This window comes from Globicephala melas, chromosome 3 (genome assembly GCF_963455315.2).
Source record: "Globicephala melas chromosome 3, mGloMel1.2, whole genome shotgun sequence".
NCBI classification, from domain to species: Eukaryota; Metazoa; Chordata; class Mammalia; order Artiodactyla; family Delphinidae; genus Globicephala; species Globicephala melas.
In genome coordinates, this window is record NC_083316.1 from 161,681,737 (window position 1) to 161,693,615 (window position 11,879).

Below are 11,879 nucleotides of genomic sequence, written 5' to 3' on the forward strand. Positions count from 1 at the left end.
CATCTTGTATTAGTATGATACATTGGTTACAATTGATGAACAAATATTGATACATAATTATTAACTAAAGTCCGTAATTTATATTAGGGTTCATTGCTTGTATTGTACATCTGTTTTCCATCAATCCATCTTTTTCTGTATCTAGACATTCATTCATCTATCTATTTATTCACCTAACTACTTACCATCCATCTCTCCACCAATACCTATTTACCTATTTATTAATCCATCGGCTATCCATCCCTCTTTCCATCCATCCATTTACTGTTCTTAGTTTTATTCATTCATCCAAACCTCCATTCTAGCAGCTATCTCATTTTCTCTAGCAAGCTATTTAAATCCATCTATTCATCCACAATTCATCCATCAATTTATCTGTCCATTTGCCATCCATCCAATCATCCAACCACCACTGTATAGGTTTTTCATCTGTTTATCCATCCCCAACATTAATCCATCTATCATCCAAACAGACATGTATTATGGTTATTAGGACACACACATGATCTCACAGGGATACAACTGTGCCACTTCCAAGCCTTAATTGAGCATTCAGTCACTCAACAGGTGTCCCCTCATCATCTCCCTCATGCCACATGCTGTGCTGGGCGCTGGTGGTTACCCAGACAGACACACTTTTCCCTCATGTAGGTAACATTCAAGTCTGTATAAACATACAATAAACAAGAAAAATAAGCCAAAAGAGACAAGGTTGTTTCATGTAGTGAGGTTGGCAACAAGGGATATAAGGCTCAGGAAGACCATGGCCACATGGGCACTTTATTCTCTGCATAAGTGTGTGTCAGGATTATCTGGTGCCCAAATTCAGATTCCCTGGCAGTCCAGTGGTTAGGACTCCGTGCTTCCACTGCAGAGGGCACGGCTTCAAGTCTGATTCATCAGTTTCTGACATAGATAAACCTGGCTCAAGAGGAAAAAAAAGGAAAGAAAGAAATTTATTGACTTGTGATAGAAAAAAATCCATGTCACCTTCAGGAATGGCTGTATCTAGGTGCTCAAATCATGTCATTAGTAATCGCTCCATATTTTGGCTCTGTGGACTTCCCTTTAAACAGGCCCTGATATAGTGGGGTTACTATCCAACAGATTCCGGTTTACATTCTATGCGCTTAGTAATCTTTGTGAAAAAATAGGGAAAAGTCATTGGCGCAACTTGGGTTACATGCTGACCCAGCTGTTAAACCGGGAAGGAAATCTGGCCCTTGTAAGAAAAAGGAGAAATGGACACTGAAGGAGACTAAAATATGAATGCTGTTTGCAGTAACTCTGGTGGGGGCAAGTAATTTATATATTAAGTCCCCGGACCCTCAAGTTTCAGACTCCAGATCAAGGGCCTAAACTCAGTAGATAAGCAGGCAGCCTTGGCCCAAACCAAACCTTACCTCTACCATCAACTCCCTGCATGACCCAACATCTCTCTGAGTCTCAGTCCCCTCCTGGGTAAAATCAGCTGATTATACTGACATTGGAGGATGGCTAAGAGGGCAAGAGAAGCCTGGTAGAGGGCAGTCCCTGTGCAAGCTGGGGAGAGGGAGACCCCTATCGAAGCCTCAGTTTTCCTTAGCTATAAAACTGGGGCAATGTGAGATGGGGACCCGGTACTACGGTGCATGTTGAGTGCTCAGCTCTGAGCCAGGGGTACCTCCCTCTTCACGTGGGCCTATTCCTTCACCCCCAGGGGGGGACTGCGCCACCCTGCTGAAGAACATTGGGGCGCTACCTGTGGAGATGGCCCGCATGTACTTCGCTGAGACAGTGCTGGCGCTCGAGTACTTGCACAACTATGGCATCGTGCACCGCGACCTTAAGCCTGACAAGTGAGCCTTGACCTTTCCCATCACTCCTTCCCTGCCCCTCGGGAGGCCCTGGCATGGAAGGGCCAGGAGTGAAGTGGATGGTCCTCGCCGCTGAGCCCTCAGCTTGTTTCTGCAGCCTCCTTATCACCTCCATGGGGCACATCAAGCTTACGGATTTTGGCCTTTCCAAGATGGGGCTTATGAGCCTAACCACCAACCTATATGAGGGCCACATTGAGAAGGACGCCCGGGAGTTCCTGGACAAACAGGTGTGTGTGCGGGAGTGGGGGTCACTTCGGGTGGAGTGACCCGGCAGGACTGTGGGGCCCAGGGCCTGGCGGGGGGCACTGCTCCCCCGGGAGGCCCCTCCTGTGGCCAGGGCGTGGGCTGACGTCCTGCCCCCAGGTGTGTGGGACCCCAGAGTACATCGCACCCGAGGTCATCCTGCGCCAGGGCTATGGCAAACCGGTGGACTGGTGGGCCATGGGCATCATTCTCTACGAGTTCCTGGTGGGCTGCGTGCCCTTCTTTGGAGACACACCTGAAGAGCTCTTTGGACAGGTCATCAGTGGTGCGTGCCTCCGCGGTGGGCAGGCAGGGGGCACGGAAACATGGGCTGGCCCGGGGCCTCATGGACTCCAAAAGCGAACCCCAGCCCTACACCTTGCTCTGCAGATGACATCCTGTGGCCCGAGGGGGACGAGGCCCTGCCCACGGATGCCCAGCACCTGATATCCAGCCTCCTGCAGACCAACCCCTTGGGCCGGCTAGGGGCAGGTAAGGGGTCGCAGAGCTGGGGGGGTCTGTTGTCCGGGAGCAGGGCTCCAAGTGCCGTGTCCCTGGGCCAGAAAATGGGTGGGGAGCTGGGCTGCTTGGCTGGCCATAGCTGTCGCAAGAATTCCCTCCCCTACACCCTCCACCCCTTCCTCCCCAGGCGGTGCCTTTGAGGTGAAGCAGCACAGTTTCTTTCGAGACCTGGATTGGACAGGGCTCCTGAGGCAGAAGGCCGAGTTCATCCCCCACCTGGAGTCCGAGGATGACACCAGCTACTTTGACAGTGAGCGGGGACGGGGTGTGGGATCCTTTGAGGGGGCACTTGCATATGGCCTGGGCTGGGACGCAGCTGGGTAGGAGACTAGCCCCTTAGACGAGAGGAGAGGGCTGAAGTTGTGTCGGGAGCGGGGCTTGGAATAGGGGCGGGGCTCAGTCTGAGAAGAAGGTAAGAAAGGAAGCTGGGGTAGGGGTGGGGCCTGGACAGGAGTAAGTTCTAAAACTGGGACTGGACCTAGGTTACGAGGCGGTGCTAGGACGCGGCACGAGGCAAGAGCCTGGGCTGGCAGAGGCGGAGCCAGGGTGGAGAGCGCCTTCGGTGCAATCTGGGGATGTGGCCTCTGTGGAGGCGGGGCTAGACGAAGCCTCAGAGAGTGGGACGGGGACCCAGCGAGGGGGCAGGACCTAAATCTGATCCGAGAAAGGGGCAGGGGCGTGGCCGGGCCTGCAGGACCCGAACCTGGCTCCGGTGGGGGTGTGATTTGAGGAGTGGACCCATGCCCGCGGTCACGACCCACACCTCCACTCCAGCCCGCTCAGACAGGTATCACCATGTGAACTCGTATGACGAGGATGACACGACGGAGGAGGAGCCCGTGGAGATCCGCCAGTTCTCCTCCTGCTCCCCGCGCTTCAGCAAGGTGAGGCCAGGCGGGGACAGAGGTGGGGTGAGACCGTCGGGAGGGGGGACCTGTGTTTAAGTACGGGATGGAGGTGGGCCTGAAGTGGCCAGGGGCTGAGGAGGCTATGGGGAGCAGGGTCCAGGCCCAAGGTCTCAGACTAGAGAAGTTACTGAGGCGGTGAGAATCGGGGAGTGATGAGGCTTGGGCGGGGGCGGCGGGGGAACATCCTCGCTGGATGTCTTGGAACCGACCTTTGGCATCGAGTGGAATCTAACGGGAACCTGGAGAGTTGTGGAAATGAGGACCCACAGTGGGGCGGGGCTAGATCTGGAAGGGGCGGGGTCAGGGCCTGGGGATGGAGGGGGCTGGGCCAGGCCTTGGCGAGGCTGGGCAACGTCTCGCTTTTAGGAACAGCACGTAGCGGGGGTGCAGGACCTGCCTAGGGCGAAGGCACACATAACTGGGCGGGGCCTGGAGAGGCGGGGCAGGAAGGAGAGCAGATTCTTTAGGGCTCGGGCAGGGCAGGGTCTAGAATAGGTCGGAGCCTAATTTTGTGGGGTGGGGCCAGAACTGAAGAACTGTAGGTGGTCGGGATCGGCCCAGAATTGGGGGGCTGGGACCCCGGCTTTACTGGGGCGGAGCGTAGTTTGGCCGGGTCCAGTAGCGGGAATTCGATTGGTTCGGGAGGGAAGGCGGGACCTGGGGGCTGGACTTGCCTCCATCACCATTCATCCGTCCTTGAAGGTGTATAGCAGTATGGAGCAGCTGGCGCAGCACGAGCCCAAGACCCCCGTGGCAGCAGCGGGGACCAACAAGCGGGAGCCGAGCGCCAAGGGCCCAGAGGAGAAGGTGGCCGGCAAGCGGGAAGGCCTAGGTGGCCTGACCCTGCGCGAGAAGACCTGGAGAGGGGGCTCCCCGGAGATGTGAGCAGGGGCAGGATTTGGGGTTTGGGTCCTTTTGGGTCCTTTTGGACCTGAAGGGGAGTAACTCCTCTGACCACGCCCCCTTTGCGCAGCAAGCGCTTCTCGGCGTCCGAGGCCAGCTTCCTGGAGGGGGAGGCCAGTCCTCCGTTGGGCGCGCGCCGCCGTTTCTCGGCGCTGCTGGAGCCCAGCCGCTTCAGCGCCCCCCAAGAGGACGAGGATGAGGCCCGGCTGCGCAGGTCTGCTCGGCCCAGCTCCGACCCCCCAGGCTCGCTGGATGCGCGGGCCCCCAAGGAGGCAGCTCAAGGGGATGGCACCCCCAGCGCCGGGGACCCGGAGGCCAGTGAGTGCCCCTTCCTGCCGCCTTCCCCAATTCCTCAGGGGTCATATATGAGCGTTCAATGAGCCTGTACTGTTTATGCAAGTTCTCGTGTACTCTTCACACTCCAATCTGGGATTCTCATCAATATGAGGAAGACCCGTTTTCCATGGTCAGTCAACAAACGTATCTGAGCACTCCTCTGAGTCAGGAGCTGTTCGTGACGCATGTTACCTGCTCCCATGAAATTCACAATCCAGCAAGGGAGAGAAGTGGGAAGCGCATTCCAGGCAGAGGGAACAGCGTGCGAGAAGTTTATAACCTTGGAGTGACCCCTAACCCACCTGCTCTGTTGCAGCCGACCGCCCACGCCCAGGCGACCTCTGCCCATCCTCGAAGGATGGGGACCCATCAGGCCTGAGAGCCACCAATGACCTGGTTCTGCGCCGGGCGCGGCACCAGCAGCTGTCAGGAGACCCGGTGGTAGAGAAGCGGCCTTCTCGAACTGGGGGCAAAGTCATCAAGTCAGCCTCGGCCACTGCCTTGTCTGTCATGATCCCTGCAGGTGACACTGGGCCCCGCCTGGCAGGGGAGGGGCTGCCCCCATTGGTGCCAGGTGCATTTTCCTTGTCCACAGTGACTGGCTCTGGGATGGGCCAGTGAGAGCTCTGGGACTTTGACTTGGGAGGAGGGAGGAGCGGACACAGGGAGACCTGTGTCTGTTGGCTTTGACCTCTGACCATGGGTCTGTGTCTGCAGTGGACCCCCATGGAAGCTCACCCTTGGCCAGCCCCATGTCCCCACGATCTCTCTCCTCCAACCCGTCCTCACGGGACTCCTCACCGAGTCGGGACTACTCGCCAGCTGTCAGTGGGCTTCGCTCCCCCATCACCATCCAACGCTCGGGCAAGAAGTATGGCTTCACACTGCGTGCCATCCGCGTCTACATGGGTGACTCAGATGTCTACAGTGTACACCACATTGTCTGGGTGAGCACTAATGGGCGGAGCCTGTGTTCCACGGTGGGAGTGGGGAGAGAGACACCGCCCCCTCCCCAGGGGTGAGGGACAGCTCAAACTCTGGAACCAGGCAACCTAGATGAGACTCCTCTGTGACCCTCCTCTGTAACTTTTCCTTTCTGACTCTCAGTTTCTTCATTTGTAAACTGGGGAGAATAACTGTTATTTCATAAACTGTTATGAAGATGACCGTGCCTGCAGAGCTAGGTGTCTGGCACATAAGCTTAGGGAGCTTTCCTTGTTACCAAGCCTGTTAATTCTGCTCCTGTGGGGTTCCCTATCCCCAGCACGTGGAGGAGGGGGGCCCAGCCCAGGAGGCAGGGCTCTGTGCCGGGGACCTCATCACCCACGTGAATGGGGAGCCTGTGCATGGCATGGTGCATCCTGAGGTCGTCGAGCTGATCCTTAAGGTGAGTCCATGGGAGAGCGCCAACTGTCTTGGGGTGAGGGTGGGGCGAAGGGTGGGGGAGATCCCGGGGAGTTGGAGTTGCCAGAGCAGCTTCCAGCAGAGAACTTCCCCCTTTCTTCCCCCAGAGTGGCAACAAAGTAGCCGTGACCACCACGCCCTTCGAAAATACCTCCATCCGCATCGGCCCTGCGCGGCGCAGCAGCTACAAGGCCAAAATGGCTCGGAGGAACAAGCGGCCCTCTGCCAAGGAGGGCCAGGAGAGGTGGGTGGGGCCAAGTGCAGTGGGAGGGGCTATAAACAGCAGGCCCCTGGAACACTCCAGTTTATGAGCGATGGCCAGGGCTTACGTGGGAGGGGCATAGGTGAGGACAGGAGAAGGGACATTCACAGGAAAGGTGGCCGGGGCCACCAAGTGAAGAGCAAAACCAAGACAACGGAGAAGGAGGGGCTGGGAAAGCGGGAGGAGTCAGGAAAGGAGGATGTACCAAGCTCCTAGGCTGAAGGAAAGGCACTGTGGGAGCAGAGCTGAGCCAGCAGATGTGGACCAAGAGGGTGCCGTCCAGGAGATGATTCTGCCTTGCTGGATGTATTATATTTAGGCGACTGAGAGGGGCCGGGAGAAGAGATTTCTATCTGGGATGAGTATGCCAGGCCAGTAGAAATAATTTCTTCCCTTATATGTAGGAGGAACTAGGAGAGGTGGGTGGAGCCAGGAGAGTTTTCTGTTTTGATCAGTGGGTTTGACCTGGACAAGGAGTGAGTGGGGATTTGAGATAAGCCTGGCTGAGTCCAGTGAATTTTTTCCCAATCTGACAGGTGGGTTTAGTTGGAGAGGGAGGGGCTAGACAGGTGGACGCGGCCAAAAAAGGTTGGCTCTGTTTTGATGGGTGTTTCCAGCTTGGACTGTGAGTGGTCAGAAAGGAATGGGTAGACCTGAGGTGGGAGGAGCCAAGTGGGACGGAGCTAAAGGAAGTTCTTCGGTCTGGAACTGTGTGGTAGCTGAAGAGGGAGGGGTCAGAAAGGGTGGGTGGTTCCAGGAGGTACCTTGAAGTCCTGAAGTGGGAGGAGCCGGGAGCTCTGGAGTCTGGTCTAGGGAAGGTGGTCCCCTCCTTGTCCTCCAGCAAGAAGCGTAGCTCCCTCTTCCGCAAGATAACGAAGCAGTCGAACCTGCTGCACACTAGCCGCTCTCTGTCGTCGTTGAACCGTTCGCTGTCGTCCAGTGACAGCCTCCCGGGCTCGCCCACGCACGGACTGCCGGCGCGCTCGCCCACCCACAGCTACCGCTCCACGCCTGACTCCGCCTACCTAGGTAGGCCCTGAGCCTGCGCGGGCGCCGAGCTGCGCGCGGTGGCGGGTCGGTGCCCTGGCGGCGCCTGCGGCGCTCATCGTCCTCTCTCGCCCGTCCACAGGCGCCTCGTCCCAGAGCAGCTCGCCGGCCTCGAGCACGCCCAACTCGCCAGCGTCGTCGGCCTCGCACCACATCCGGCCCAGCACGCTGCACGGCCTGTCGCCGAAGCTGCACCGCCAGTACCGCTCTGCGCGCTGCAAGTCGGCCGGCAACATCCCGCTGTCGCCGCTAGCGCACACGCCGTCCCCGACACAGGCGTCGCCGCCGCCGCTGCCGGGCCACACGGTGGGCAGCTCTCACACGACGCAGAGCTTTCCGGCCAAGCTGCACTCGTCGCCGCCAGTGGTGCGCCCGCGCCCTAAGAGTGCCGAGCCCCCGCGCTCGCCACTCCTCAAACGCGTGCAATCAGCAGAGAAACTGGGAGCCTCGCTGGGCGCCGACAAGAAGGGCGCGCTGCGCAAACACAGCCTCGAGGTGGGCCACCCGGATTTCCGCAAGGACTTCCACGGCGAGCTAGCGCTGCATAGCCTCGCCGAGTCGGACGGCGAGACGCCCCCTGTCGAGGGTCCCGGCGCGACCCGGCACGTCGCCGTCCGCCGCCTGGGCCGCCAGGAGTCGCCCCTGAGCCTGGGCGCGGACCCGCTGCTGCTGGCTTCGAGTAAGGAGAAAGAGTCCCCGGGTGGCGCCGAGGCCTGCACTCCGCCCCGCGCGACGACCCCCGGGGGCCGGACCCTGGAGCGGGACGCCAGCGGCACGCGACACCAGAGCGTGCAGACAGAGGACGGCGCGGGCGGGGCGGCCAGGGCCGTGGCCAAGGCGGCGCTGAGCCCGGTGCAGGAACACGAGACGGGCCGGCGCAGCAGCTCCGGCGAAGCAGGCACGCCCCCGGTGCCCATTGTCGTAGAGCCTGTGCGGTCTGGGGCCAAGGCTGAGGTGCCACAACTCCCAAGTGTGGACTCCAAGGGGTTGCAGGAATCTGCACCCCTGGCACCTCCCGCACCTGAGGCCCCGCGGGGCCGGGAGCGCTGGGTGCTGGAGGTGGTGGAGGAGCGGACCACGCTGAGCGGGCCTCGTTCCAAACCTGCCTCTCCCAAGCTCTCCCCAGAGCCCCAGACCCCCTCCCAAGCCCTAACAAAGAATGTACCCAGCAGTGCAGGGCCCCCAGCCCCACCTGCTTCCCTCCTGGTCCCCACCACCAAGCCTGAGGTGGCGCTGACTTCCCGGTGCCCTGCTGAAGCTGTGCCCCCAGCAGCCCCGACCAAAAAAGGGGCACCCTGCCCCATGCCTCCGGGCCCATAGCAAAGGGAGCCACTGGCCCCGCGCTGTACAGCCGCCTGTATACATATGTACACATATAAATAAAGTGCGTCCGTGCTGCGTGAGCTTTCTAGAGCTCGCCCCTCCTCCCCTAGCAAGGCAGGACATCATGATTCCTCCCCCTTGCCTGTGTGCTTGTTGAGGGGTGGAACTCCAGTCCTGGTTACCATAAAGAGGGGAGGTGAGTCTTGGTTGGCCCTTCCTTGTGGTCCCACTTTGTGTCTCCCCTATGTGCCAGCTGCCCCCAGACCCTCAGCAAACTGCAGTGCTGTTCTGAGTCCCAGTGCCCACCTGAAGAAAAGACTAACAGCCTCATTTACCGATTTCTTTTTATTCCTCAACAATCCTGAGTGAGGTGTTATGATTCCCATTTTGCAGATGAGTAGACTGAGTCACAGAGAGGTTAAGGCACATGATTAAGGCCGAACAGATAGGAAGAGACTAAACAGATTCAAACTGAAGTCCAAACTGGCCCCTGAGCCTTAGCTCTTATATGCTCTGCTGGGCTTCCTAGAGAGAAGGCCCTGCTCTACTTTCCACAGGGCTCCCATGCCTTCACCAGAGGCTGGAAGGCCTTCCAGAGGGCGGGCAGCTGGGCACACAGTGTGCCCCCACCCCGGTGCTCCTCTCTTTTGTTCCGATTCATGTCACCCACGCAGGCCCAGGGCCTTTCTGGGGCTACACACCACTTGGAATGGTCTTCTGTGGCATTGAAGGTTGGCCCAGCTAGCCCAGGGAAGGCTGTCTGGGTCACATCCAGTACGTGCTGGACCCCAGAGCAGTTGGAGGGCAGGATGCCAGAAGACCTTTGCCAGAACTGGACCTGTAGGTCACTGCCAAGGGCTTCCACCAACCAGCCAGAGTACAGGTCTGCAGAAGATGGAGAGAGGACATGGACAGGGTGAGGATCACGGCTAGGGATTCCCTAGGCCACTTCCCATCTCTGAGCTGTTTCCTCAGTTATCAATCCCTGGCAATCTGGGGGATTATAACATTAAGACTAACAGCCCTTACTAAATGCTTTATATGCATCATGCCACTCAACAGCCCTTTAAAGTTGATACCATTATTCCCATTTTTCAAAAAGGTAAGTTGAGGCCCTGGTTAAATCGTGTATCACACAGCCAGAAACCAACATTTGAACACAGGTATATTGGTTGTTTACCTCTCATGTGATTATGACTCCAAGGTGTTCTAGTCCCTAACCATGACCTGCCCTCAGCCATGGACACACCAGACACCCCCTCTGCAGAAAAAGTTCTCCAACTGTCAACCTCAAGGCTCACCATCTCCAAACTTTCCAAATTTGGCAAAGCTCTGGAACACGTGTCCTTTGTTTGATGTGAGTGTTACACTGCTGTTCCATGGTCCCTGGCGAACATGATGGCCCTTGACTACCTCCTCCAGGTGGGGGAATTTCTGGGCGAAGTCCCCTTCCAGCCTATGGTCATACACGAGGGGATAGGTGAAGGTCAGCTGTCTGCCTGGAGGGCAAGGGGAGAAGAAAACGAGGGACTGTTCCAAGATCCTAGCCTGGGAATCAGGGACTCACCCTGCCTCCCCGTCTCCACTCACTGATATCCAGGAACTGGGTGAGAGGAAAAGATACACAGATCAGGGTCTGCCCATAGTTCCGGGCACTAGGAGGCCAGCTGTACGCAGCAGAGGAGGCAGGTGGAGGGAAGTTCGGAACGCTGTGGATCAACCAGAAGCCCCCTTCTTGGTCCAGGAGCAGCACACCTGAACCAGAAACTGGAGATCAGGGGGACTGCTTGAGGCATCCCAGCGAGCACATGTGCAACCCAGGAACACTCAGTCTGTAGGGGGCCCTGGACCACAGGACCAGTGGGCAGTGTCAGAACCACCGCTGAGCTCAGTTTCCACAGCCATCGATTCTCATAGTCCAGAGGAAGGACAGTGTTGATTTAAAATAAGGAAACAGATGGCTAGGGCCTGACAGAGCAGCCCACCCTCACCCCCCTGGCAACTCATGGGTTAGCTGGGGGAAATGCACAGGGAAACCAGAACTCTTCCCCAGTCCCCAGTCTGGCCTCACCCTTCGTGTGCCCATGGCTGGAAGAGTCCTGAGACCCGCTGGATCGAGGCGGTTGGTCATTGTAGAGTAGAAAGGCGAGCTGGGGATGATGGACAGGGGCAACTTGAAGGTTCCCCCAAGTCGGGCCCACCCTAGAGTCCCACCCCTGGTTCCGCCGGGGGCGTCTTCACCTGGCTGGTGGTGTTTCGGTACAGCGGCAGCAGGCTGCGGCCCACGGCCCCCGTGGAGCTGCTGATGAGCCCCGCACCGTCGCGCCAGCCCCCTGAGTCTTCGTCTAAGTACTTGTACCGCAGCCCCCTCTGCGCCGCATCTCCGGGCCCTGTGTGGGCCGGCAGCTTGTAGACGACGAACCTGGAGGTTAGGAAATGGACAGAATAGCGGGAGAAGAGAAGGAACCCCAGTCTTCACCTAGGAACGCAGCAATCCCCAATGCGGCCCTGGAGGGACGGTCGGCTCCCGCGCACTCACCAGTCCACAGGCTGCCCCGAGTCCCCGTAGCAGGTCAGGGTCCCTACAGGGATCCAGAGCAGCGCGGCCGATAGCAGCAAACTCAGGGCGTCCATGAGCTCAGAGCTCTAGCTGGGGTCTAGAAATCTGTGTCGGGACCGCAAGGCGCAGGGTCACGAGCTGGGCCAGACCCGGCCTCTGGTGACTTTCACTTCCCCAAACCCGCCTGGGAACCCAGGCCCAGGCATCACAAGGATGGAGACTCCGCCCGCGAGGTGAGAAGCAGAGGTTTGAACAGGTAGTCAAGGATCCTCCAGAGGGCTCGGCTTTCTTCCGTACAGTCACTCCCTGCAGGCTCCGCCCCCGACCCGGCCAGCCTGGGGCCTCCTCCTGCTTCCGGCAGACTAGTCCCTGATAGGCTCCACGCTCTGGCTCGGCCCAGACACGGCCTCTCATGGCCAGGTGGTTTCCAGTGTCCGGCCTCCGGCTCTACTCCTGGCCAATCACAGCCCACGCCCCTCCAGCAGGCCCCGCCTCCGTCTCTTTCAATTCTG

At 58.5% G+C, this 11,879-nt stretch overlaps 2 protein-coding genes across 3 annotated transcripts in view; one reads left to right on the forward strand and one right to left on the reverse strand.

Moving 5' to 3' along the window:
- MAST1 (microtubule associated serine/threonine kinase 1) overlaps nucleotides 1-9,136 on the forward strand; it is a 26,271-nt gene extending 17,135 nt beyond the window's left edge. Inside the window, exons 14-27 of one of the 2 annotated variants that reach the window (XM_060296985.1) lie at nucleotides 1,700-1,838; nucleotides 1,954-2,086; nucleotides 2,223-2,388; nucleotides 2,493-2,594; nucleotides 2,752-2,874; nucleotides 3,399-3,508; nucleotides 4,235-4,413; nucleotides 4,506-4,753; nucleotides 5,088-5,294; nucleotides 5,489-5,718; nucleotides 6,036-6,158; nucleotides 6,283-6,419; nucleotides 7,279-7,466; nucleotides 7,567-9,136. In XM_060296985.1, coding sequence (XP_060152968.1) covers nucleotides 1,700-1,838; nucleotides 1,954-2,086; nucleotides 2,223-2,388; nucleotides 2,493-2,594; nucleotides 2,752-2,874; nucleotides 3,399-3,508; nucleotides 4,235-4,413; nucleotides 4,506-4,753; nucleotides 5,088-5,294; nucleotides 5,489-5,718; nucleotides 6,036-6,158; nucleotides 6,283-6,419; nucleotides 7,279-7,466; nucleotides 7,567-8,804 — 3,323 coding nt within the window. In that variant the 3' untranslated portion in view covers nucleotides 8,805-9,136. The remainder of the gene's footprint in view (nucleotides 1-1,699; nucleotides 1,839-1,953; nucleotides 2,087-2,222; nucleotides 2,389-2,492; nucleotides 2,595-2,751; nucleotides 2,875-3,398; nucleotides 3,509-4,234; nucleotides 4,414-4,505; nucleotides 4,754-5,087; nucleotides 5,295-5,488; nucleotides 5,719-6,035; nucleotides 6,159-6,282; nucleotides 6,420-7,278; nucleotides 7,467-7,566) is intronic. The other variant, XM_060296984.1, reaches the window with a different exon arrangement.
- Nucleotides 9,137-9,139: 3 nt separating this feature from the next.
- DNASE2 (deoxyribonuclease 2, lysosomal) lies at nucleotides 9,140-11,691 on the reverse strand. The gene is made up of 6 exons (XM_030879927.2): nucleotides 11,347-11,691; nucleotides 11,049-11,229; nucleotides 10,879-10,957; nucleotides 10,398-10,562; nucleotides 10,109-10,306; nucleotides 9,140-9,692 (listed from the first exon to the last, which is right to left on the reverse strand). The coding sequence occupies exons 1-6, from the start codon at nucleotides 11,439-11,441 to the stop codon at nucleotides 9,352-9,354; spliced, it is 1,059 nt and encodes a 352-aa protein (XP_030735787.2). The 5' UTR covers nucleotides 11,442-11,691; the 3' UTR covers nucleotides 9,140-9,351.
- Between the last annotated feature and the right edge of the window lie 188 nt (nucleotides 11,692-11,879).